The sequence below is a fragment of the Ochotona princeps genome, chromosome 6 (assembly GCF_030435755.1).
Source record: "Ochotona princeps isolate mOchPri1 chromosome 6, mOchPri1.hap1, whole genome shotgun sequence".
NCBI lineage: Eukaryota > Metazoa > Chordata > Mammalia > Lagomorpha > Ochotonidae > Ochotona > Ochotona princeps.
Window position 1 is genome coordinate 46864429 of NC_080837.1, and position 9122 is coordinate 46873550.

The 9122-nt window shown below is 51.3% G+C and overlaps 1 protein-coding gene and 1 non-coding gene across 3 annotated transcripts; one reads left to right on the forward strand and one right to left on the reverse strand.

Annotated features, from left to right (window-relative positions):
* Positions 1–359: 359 nt before the first annotated feature.
* Positions 360–8386, reverse strand: PRMT5 (protein arginine methyltransferase 5). 2 transcript variants are annotated; one of them, XM_004584681.4, is made up of 17 exons: positions 8178–8386; positions 7449–7567; positions 7034–7119; positions 6716–6850; positions 6242–6354; positions 6069–6118; positions 5716–5879; positions 5138–5299; positions 4942–5019; positions 4794–4852; positions 4586–4708; positions 4325–4500; positions 3539–3648; positions 3189–3282; positions 2924–3040; positions 2671–2735; positions 360–919 (listed from the first exon to the last, which is right to left on the reverse strand). In XM_004584681.4, exons 1-17 carry the CDS (start codon positions 8285–8287, stop codon positions 767–769), a joined length of 1914 nt encoding a protein of 637 aa, XP_004584738.1. In that variant the 5' UTR covers positions 8288–8386; the 3' UTR covers positions 360–766. The 2 variants fall into 2 exon arrangements, with proteins under 2 accessions (XP_004584738.1, XP_058522187.1); XM_058666204.1 differs by lacking the exon at positions 7449–7567 and having other exon boundaries at positions 8178–8317.
* A 255-nt stretch (positions 8387–8641) lies between these two features.
* On the forward strand, positions 8642–8714 carry TRNAR-ACG (transfer RNA arginine (anticodon ACG)). The gene has a single exon. It is a non-coding gene; the product is annotated as a tRNA-Arg (tRNA).
* Positions 8715–9122: the final 408 nt, after the last annotated feature.

Consider the following 9122-nt stretch of genomic DNA (forward strand, 5'->3'; position numbering starts at 1 on the left):
CTGTCTGTAATATCGGAGGTTGAATTTGATGATCTCTTCGAATTCCAAACTCTAATTGGTTGATTTTACAAACCCCATACTTGACTTGTGGGTGCTCGGCTTCCAGAAGCAGCTCGGTTAGGTGGAGGGAAGCTAGCTTCTCTCTGCAGGCCTCTTCCCCCGAGAAAAGCCTAACTACAGATTCTAATGGAAGAGGGCTCACTGTAGCTAGTTAAAAGGCTTATGTCCAAGGAGTCAAGGGTCATCACTCAAGGAGGGAACAAATCCAGGCCCCCAGGGTCCTGACAGCACAAGGTACAGACCTGAATATGCCCGGGCCTTACACAGGTGTGAAAAAGCAGAAGCAGACGGCAGCAGACTAAAGCGGAAAAGGGCCATAACCTCACTTTTATTTGTGTTTCCTCTTACACAAAACCATCAAACAACAACAGAGGAGAGCAGGGGCGGGGCAGAGCAGTTTTCCATCCACCCGTGCTCAGGGCCACTCCCGCAGCGTTTGAGGCGCAGTGCCTGCTGGCGCAGCTTCAGATCCCACACTGTCACTTGCTCCTATCCTGAGCGGAGGAGGTCTTTCACAGATTGCCGGCTCAAGCCTTGCTGTGATTGTTTATCCTCTGCCCACCTCGATGGAAGGCAGGCAAGTAGACGGAAGTGCTCCTCGCTGACGGGGGAGGGGAATCACAGCCCAGACATGGACCATACTTCTTGTGCTCCGACAGTGCACCCTGAAGCTGCATTCAAGGCTCTGGCCACTTGAACCGCGGCACTAGAGGCCGATGGTGTATGAGCGGCCAGTTGGGTTGTGAATAGCAGAACAAACTGGTGCTGTCACAGCCCACTCATACCACACCTTCTTGGAGTTACTGCATCGCCAGAAACGCACACAGATGGTCTGGCCTTCACGCACTGTAATGGGTTGCTGCAAGGAGAAAGATACGGAGATTCAGTGTGGAGCTTATATACTGTTGTATGGAACAGCATATTAAGGGAGATATGGAGATAAAATGACAAGCCTGACTGACTGTTCCAGCCCTAGTGAAGCTGATCTGAATACTGAACAGACCTGAGTGAGGTGTGATAGCTGAGCGTCCAAATCCTCACCTTGCATACCCCGGGATCCCATATGGGCACCGATGCATGCCCCAGCTGCTCCACTTCCCATTCAGCTACAGCCTTGTGGCCTGGGAAAGCAGCAGAACATGGTCCAAAGCCTTGGGACCTTGCACCCGCATGGGAGATCCAGAAGCTCCTGGCTTCGGATCAGCTCAGCTCCAGCTGTTGCACCCACTTGGGGAGTAAGCCAGCAGGTAGAAGATCTTTCTGTCTCTCCTTCTCTCTGTAAATCTACCTTTCCAATTAAAAAAATATATAAATCTGTAAAAGGGAGAGCGGGACTGTTGTGATAAAATAGTGGCTGAATCCTTGCCCTGCATGCGCCAGGATCCCATATGGGAACCAGTTCTAAACCCAGCTGCTCCACTTCCAATTCAGCTCCCTGCTTGTGGCCTGGAAAAGCAGCAGAGGATGGCCCAAAGCCTTGTGACCCTGCACCCACATGGGAGAACTGGCTCCTGGCTTCGGATCGGCTCAGCTCTGGCCGTTGCCGCTGTTTGGGGAGTGCACAGGTGGACGGAAGATCTTTCTGTTTCTCTCTGTGAATCTACCTTTCCAATTAAAAACAAAATCAAAACAAAGTAACTTGGGCAAATCATCAAAAGCATATGAAAAAAGAAATGTGCTGTGAACACCTACTAGCAGGGCTGGTGTGATGGCACAGTGGGATGCCTGCACACCTGCAATGCTGGCATCCTGGATCACAGCTCTGCTTCGAATCCAGCCCTCCACTAATTAATATACCAGATAAGGTGGCAGAAGATTACCCAAGTGCACAGGCCCCTGCCAGCCAGAATAGAGTTCCAGGCTCTTGGTTTGTACCTGGCCCAGCCCTGACAATTGTGGCCATTGGGCAATGAATCAATGGATAGATGAGCTCTCCCCCACCGTCTCCATCTTTGTAACTCTGACTTAAAATAAAGAAGTCTTTAAAGAAAGAAAGAAAACAACAACAACAAAAAAACCCTATGAATGGTAGTCAGAGAAAATGTATCTGGTAATAAGACTGTCTAAGGAGACCTTGAAGAGAAGTTAGCTGCGGGAAGAGAAGAGCAAAGAACCAGCCAGACATAGGTGAGAGGTGAGAACACGCAAGGGAAGGAAGACAGGCACCTAGGCTCCTGGAAGAAGCAGACGGCCTGTAGGGCTGAGATGACAGAAGCAACAGGACAGCTGCTGAGAAGGCAAGGCAAGCTGGGTCCTACCGATGTGGACCTTCCTTAAGGGCTGCGGGAAGGCACTGAAGCCTTAGAAAGTTTTAGAAAGACATTTTAGAAAGATGATAGGGATGTAAAAAAAGGAAATAAAGGACTCTTGCAATAAATAAATACAATTTTTAAAAAAACACATAAAAAAGGACTCTTGCTCAAGCAGAGAATGGGCAGATTAGCCAGGACAGATGTAGGTGGCAGGCCACTGCAGGCAGCTGCAGCACCTGTCAGTGGGAGCGGAGAGCTTGTGAGAGCAGAGCGTGGGTCACAGCTATCGGCCAAGGCGAGGGAAAGGGGCACAACCCCACTGGCAAAGTCACTCCTTAACCCTCAAGAGGATGCCTACCTTAATAGGGAAGAGGATTGGAAACCAAGAGAACATTCCAGGAGAGTGAGTCTCTGGACGGATACCTGTGTGGACAAACATAAAATATCAGTTCTGAGAACCAGAAGAGGCCAAGTGGGGTTGCCTTGTAGTCATGGGAATAAATACCCAAAGAGCTTCATTCACTGAATCCTGGCCTCCCAGGAATCCAGAGGAGACAAGCTACCCGGTAATGCACCGCCGTATCCTGCCATCTGTAGCCCAAGACACTCACTCAGAGTGATGTCCTGATAAAGCACCGTCTCAAAGTAGCCCGCGAAGCCATGCAGCACTGTGTTCACCTCCACGGGAAACTCCAAGGTGCAGTAGCGGTTGTTGTCAATCATAGGATCTGCAAGGAGACAACCACATGACTGATGAGCGACCACAAGCCCCAGGCAACTTGATGCAGCTTGGACCCAGGAAGGACCCGTACAGGGTGGAGAGGACAGCAAGGGTGGGGTGGGGTGAGGACAGAGGCCAGCCCCGCAGGAACCTACCTCTGTTGGGATGGCTGAAGGTGAAACACGGCTGTGGCGCAGAGAGCTGGTGGAAGTTGTGCAGCCGTACTACATACGGCATCTCGAACTGGGCCTGTCCCGAGTAAAAGACAAAGAGCGAGAGAGTGAGAGAGCGAGAGCTGCGGGAGACAGCCAAGAGATGCCCATTAGGGAAAGACTCAAAATCCCAGCAACCTGGAAGAAAGGGAGCCACCATTTCACCTGCCTCCCTGGCTCCCATCTCTGACTCTCCAGCTCCTCCACCTCTCCAGGAGAGAGGAGTTGCTATTGGTGCAGAATGGGGAGACTAGATGAGTGCTTGGCGCTTCCTGAAGACCGGGGCTCCTCACCTCAGGGTCTCGGTCCTTCTCCCGGCAGGCTCGAACCTCATTGTACAGCTTGGACGAGGAGATGGGAGCCAGAAAGGAGGTGTACTCCCCGGGGATGCTCACGCCATCATCTGCCAGAGCAAGAGGAGGGTCAGATTCCCAAGGAAGGGAAATGAGGTATATCATTTCCCTCAGGCCTCCCACATCCACCCAGACTACCCCTGGCAGGGGATGGCAGGAAGAAGTCACTCATTGTTGTCAGGATTTCCAGGCTGGCCTGCCCCTAAATCTTGGTGGGGGAGAATGTTACTTCTAGATTAACGTACAGAGTAACACAAGATTAAAACCAAAGGAGGGAAATAGTGTGGTGGCACAATGGGTTAACCTGCCCAAAAGCACTGGTTTGAGTCCTGGCTGTTCTACTTATGATCCAGCTCCCTGCTAGTGTACCTGGGAAGGCAGAGAAGCATGGCCCAGGTACTGGGGCTCCTGCCACCCTCATGGGAGACCCCAATAAGGTTTTAGGCTCCTAGTTTCAATCTGGTCCAGCTCTATCATTGCTGCTCTTTGGAGAGTGAACCAGCAGATGGAAGATAGAATCTTTCCCTTTCCCTAATTCTGCCTTTCAAGTAAACAAATAAATAAACTTCTAGTCCTCTCATGCTGCAGACGTGGACACGGAGGTTGACAGAGAGGAGTTCATGTGACAAAGGCCCCCCAGGCAGTGACTCTCCACATCACATGAGCTGAGGCAAGTTCCCCTCAGCTTCCCCACCCACCCCCTCCCATTCCAGACCCAGGAGGCACCTTTTAAAAAGTTCTGGGCGCCATCCAGGCACTCCGGTGAGAGCTCATTGTCAGCAAAAGAGCCCAGCAGCTCGCTGACAATGATGTCTGCCTTCTCCGGAGCTACCCACTCCCGCATGTCCGAGGAGACGACGGTCACCTGGCTGCCCCACTCTTCAAACTGCCAGTTCTCTAGCCTGAAATGAAGATGAAGCTGGTGAGAGATGCTGAAGCCAAACTGGCCCCAGGCACTGGGCTCCCAACCAGCTGGCCACAACTCACGTCACCACAGCGTTTGGATTCTTCTCGACGGCGTACAGCTTTATCCGTCGGTCAGCTTGCTTGGCTGCCCGCAGGGAAGCGTTCACCAGCGGACCCCGGCCTGCTCCCAGCACCATCAGCACCCTAGGAGAGAGAAGGGGCCAAGCAAACTAAGCACCCAAAGAAATGTGCATGCAAGGCCCTGAAGGTGGCAAGGGAAAGTACCCACTGGACATTGGAATCCTTCTCCTCTTCTGGTACCCGGTCCAGCAGGCATTTATAGATGGCCTGGGAGAAAGAGAGACCTCATGGCTGTGATTCTACCCTCACCCAGGTCAGCCTGGCCCTGTGCTTTGCCCAGCCTGGGCCCACTGTACCTGCTGATACTGAGAGTATTTGATGGGGTCCTTTTCAAATACTTCATAGGTCTGAGACTCCAGATTGTCCATCAAGGGCTGACAGTGAATCAAAGGACAAATGCAAATGAAGCTGCTGACAGAGCCCAATGCATCAGAACACCAACTACTTCCCATGACCTCCCACGAGCTCTTTCCCAGGGCATCCCCAGCCCACCTGCAGAGGTGACTGCAGATAGTCTTCATAGCCCTTGGCAAAGAGTTCATAGGCATTGGGCGGAGGGCGGTTCTGGCTTAAGTATTCCAAGTATTGGAGGTAGGAACAGAACTCCTTCTCTGAATGGTGGTTGGTGCCGGTGATGATAAACTGCACCTCCAGCTATGAGGGAAGTCAGAGTATTAGATGCAGTTTGCACACCAACATTCTGGGACATTCTGGTCTAAAGCCAAAGAGCCTCAGCGTCAAATAAAGCCCAAGTCAACAGTTTTCCAGTGCCTGTCCCAAATGCCATAACGTGGCTCAAGAAACTTCCAGGGCCTTCTTAAGCTACCTAAGAAGTAGGTACAAAGTACAATGGATCCTTACTGCAAACTTCCTAAACAGAACCCCATAGGGTCCAGTTCCCTTTCAACGGTTGCTAGTCCTCCCAAGGACATCTGCTTCTTGTAACCTCACAGCCCCAACCTTGGCTGAAATTGCCTCAAAAGGAAAAGTCACCTCTAAGAAACACGTGATATATAAGAAGTTAAAAAATACAGCTGGTCTACCTTTAGAATCCTTCAACCACCACCTACCTTAAGCAGGCGGAAGATCAGCCTCTGGTGCATCTTAGAAAGAACAGGAAATCCCTTCTTATTGGTCAAGAAAATGCTGGTGGGAAGAATGGCTGCTTTGATGGGCTCCCCAAGCCAACGATCAATGACGTGGTTAGATGGGAGGTCGGCCCCAATTTCAAGAGCTACAAAGGAACAGAAAGAGCTGCCAACTGTCGACAGGCGAGAAACCCTTCCTCGCTCCTTTGTGTTATGATATCCCTGAGCTCGGCACAGGGCAAGTGGTGGTGCTTGCTTGGTACAGACAAGGCGACTGATTCTGGCTCCCAGAAACCACAGGAAGACTATTGATGCCAGGGCCCTGGTGGACTTACCAACAGCAATCCTCTTGCTATAGTCACACAGAGTTCGGAAGTTGTGCCACCTATCCAGAGTCAGACACAGAAAAATACAAACACATGTGACGCACTGACCGCCACAGCTCAAGGCGGCTTTCGGCCAGGCCCCATCCTGTGCCTCCCCAGAGCAACCACAAAAGAAGACATACCACATCCACGTCTTCTCCTCCCCGCTGTACTCCTCTGTGTGGGGAGTTGGCGCATTCTCAATTATATCATCTCTCAGGTCCTCGGGGGCCACCAAGGGCACACGCATCCAGAACTGCACATCAACAGGTGTTCTCTCAGAACTTGGCCTTGAACTCACTGGGTCCAGTAAGCACCCAAGAATTAAAGACCGGGATCCAAATCTCAAATTAACCCTGCTACATGGTTTTCCTAGTTTGTGATTTTCCCCATGTATCCTGTAAATGCACATACCTGCCTTGGCTTTCAACTATTAAGTTTCCAGAAAGAATTATGTGTTTTATACATTTTGAAACTGTGTGTTGGCAGGGGCGTGAGCAGTGTTACTTGCAGTTTGCCAAATGCCCCTGCACTGACTTGGTAGACCCGAGCAGGTCCTGAACAGAGCCTAACTCCCAAGCCAAAATGCAGCAGAATAGCAAGCTCTTCAGCCATACCATGGAGGAGTGGTGGCCGGTGTGGATGTGGTTGGTCAAAACTCTGGCCAGGTTTGTGTTATCCTCCTGATTAAGGGGCAGCAGGAAAGCCGGTAGACCCAGATAGGCCCCAAAATTCAGCTCCTGTAACATGGCCTGGAATGGAGAAGAGAAAAAAAAAATGTTAAGAGTTGACTTTCCAAATAACTTTCATTGACTTTTACTGATTGATCAACCAAGTTATGGAGGAGGGGGTAAAAAACACCCCCCCCCCCGCCCAGCCTGGTTATAGATGGTATCTTTAAAAACAGCCTCTAGTGAAGAGATCCACAGTCTTACCGCCTCAGAGTTCCTGCGGATCTTCTCCACTTTGGAGTCTGGTCGGATCCATGGAGAAAGCTTTCCCACAATGAGCGTATTCCAGTCTGTACTCCCCCACCCAGGAAAGACAAAAATCAAATGAGGTTCAGCACTTTATTTGTGCAACTTCTAGTTCTCGGTGGGGAACAGAAAGTAGAGAGCCAAAAGATATTTGCTGTCACAGACATGGGATATAGCTTGTTGCAGAATGGGTAAAATGGGTAATGGCTCTTTTTTTTTTCAACGCAAATAAGCAAAGAGATTAGAAGAATTCTCTATATCCCAGGGGCTCACCATTATAGCCAAGTCAGAAAAGGAGAAGAATGAGGGCTCTGATAAGCTACAAGTTGGTACTGCTGCTAATAAGTTAAGGGGCATATGGGATTGTCCCTACCCCTTCCTGACAGCAGTAGGTCTGAGCGTGTCTGGGGGCCAGGCCGATTCTTAGCAGGTTCCTGAGTGAACTCCCTCTTGAAACGCGGGTGGAAGACAGGCATGCAGAGGAAATCAAACCTACAACCGCGATAGACCCAGAATCATCAGGTAAAGAGAGCGGTAGTGCTCGCAGATCCAAGCAACTGGACTCAAGCTAGCCCAACTTTGCACAGCCCTTTCGGAGGCTCCAGAGTGCAGCCCAGCCTGGGACTCAACACCGCCCTGCACTGTGCCTCAACTTCTCCCCCAAAATCACAGCCAAAAGATGAGTAAGGAAAACCGAAGGAAACCCACGCCAACTCGTATTATTGCTCCTCTGCTGTCTCTGACTTTCTGGGGTGGTCCCGTTCAGATCTGCCCCGGTCCAGCCTACACTTGTCCTCCCCGAAAATTAACCTCTTCTCATGTTTGCCCCCAACACTTCCCCTTACTCCCGGAGCCCTGCGATACTGGCTGCAGGCTCCCCTGTTTGAGTTTACCCAACAACTCCCCCGACTTCTGGACTCAGTGGCCATACAACTCCCTTAAGTTTCTATTCCGGGAGGCGAGGCTTCTCCCCTCAGGAGTAAAGGTTTTCTCACGCCCCCATCCTACCCGATCCCCTCATCCCTGCCTCTCTGGGCAGGGTAGCTTTCCGGTCCTCGAGTTCGGACCCTGCCTCCCCCGCTCACGGAGGTCCGGCCCTCACCCCTGCTTGGCCACAGCCCCCAGTGTGTCAGCTATTTCAGGGACGCAATTGAGGTCCCTCCCGCTGGACACGCGGCTCCCACCGGCAGTCCCGACCGCCATCGCCGCCATCTTTTCCCTCGCGCCGTCCACGCCGGGATTCCTTGATGTTAGCAACCAATCACAAAGCTGAACAAGGTCCCGAGGAGGCGGGACGAGTCGCCTTAACAACCAGGGCGTCCTCCACAGCCCCGGAGCCGGAGCCGGAGGCGTGGAAAGCGACTCTTGCCGCCAATCCGCGGGCTGTACCGTGACGTACGGTGTGGCTCCTGCGGAACCACCAATCCCGGGGTCAGGTTCGTCGCGAACCTGAATCTCCCAGAATGCTTTGTACAACCGCAGGAAAACTCCAAAGGACTACACGTCCCATGAAACCCCGCAGTATCAGCTTGAAGAATCATCATGGAGCCGAGCGTCGGTGTCTCGGGGCCAGTGGCGCAATGGATAACGCGTCTGACTACGGATCAGAAGATTCCAGGTTCGACTCCTGGCTGGCTCGTTGGGACTGGTACTCCTTTATTGCAACCCTTCCTTGTAAAGGGTGCTTAGCAGTGTTTCATTTATAGCCTCCGTTTTGTTTCCATTCTCTGTGAGAAGGTTGTTTTTGTTGTTTTTTGTTTTTTTAACTTCACCCTCTAGTTTGTCACGTCCGGAGTTATTTGTGTTCTACGGCCATGCTAACCTTTTCTGTCACCTCTTTGAAGGGTGTTTCTTGACCCAAGAAAACTGGATGCATGGCTGGTGCAAAGAGAAGACTTGTCCCCTTACTCATGTTATATATATTTATTTACTGTCACGTGTTTAAATAGATTGTGATAGCAAAGACACTCGTTCCTGCCATCGCTGGCTCATACACAAAGGCTGTAAAGCAACAAGGCACACTCATCGCCGCTTGAAAGAGAAACAA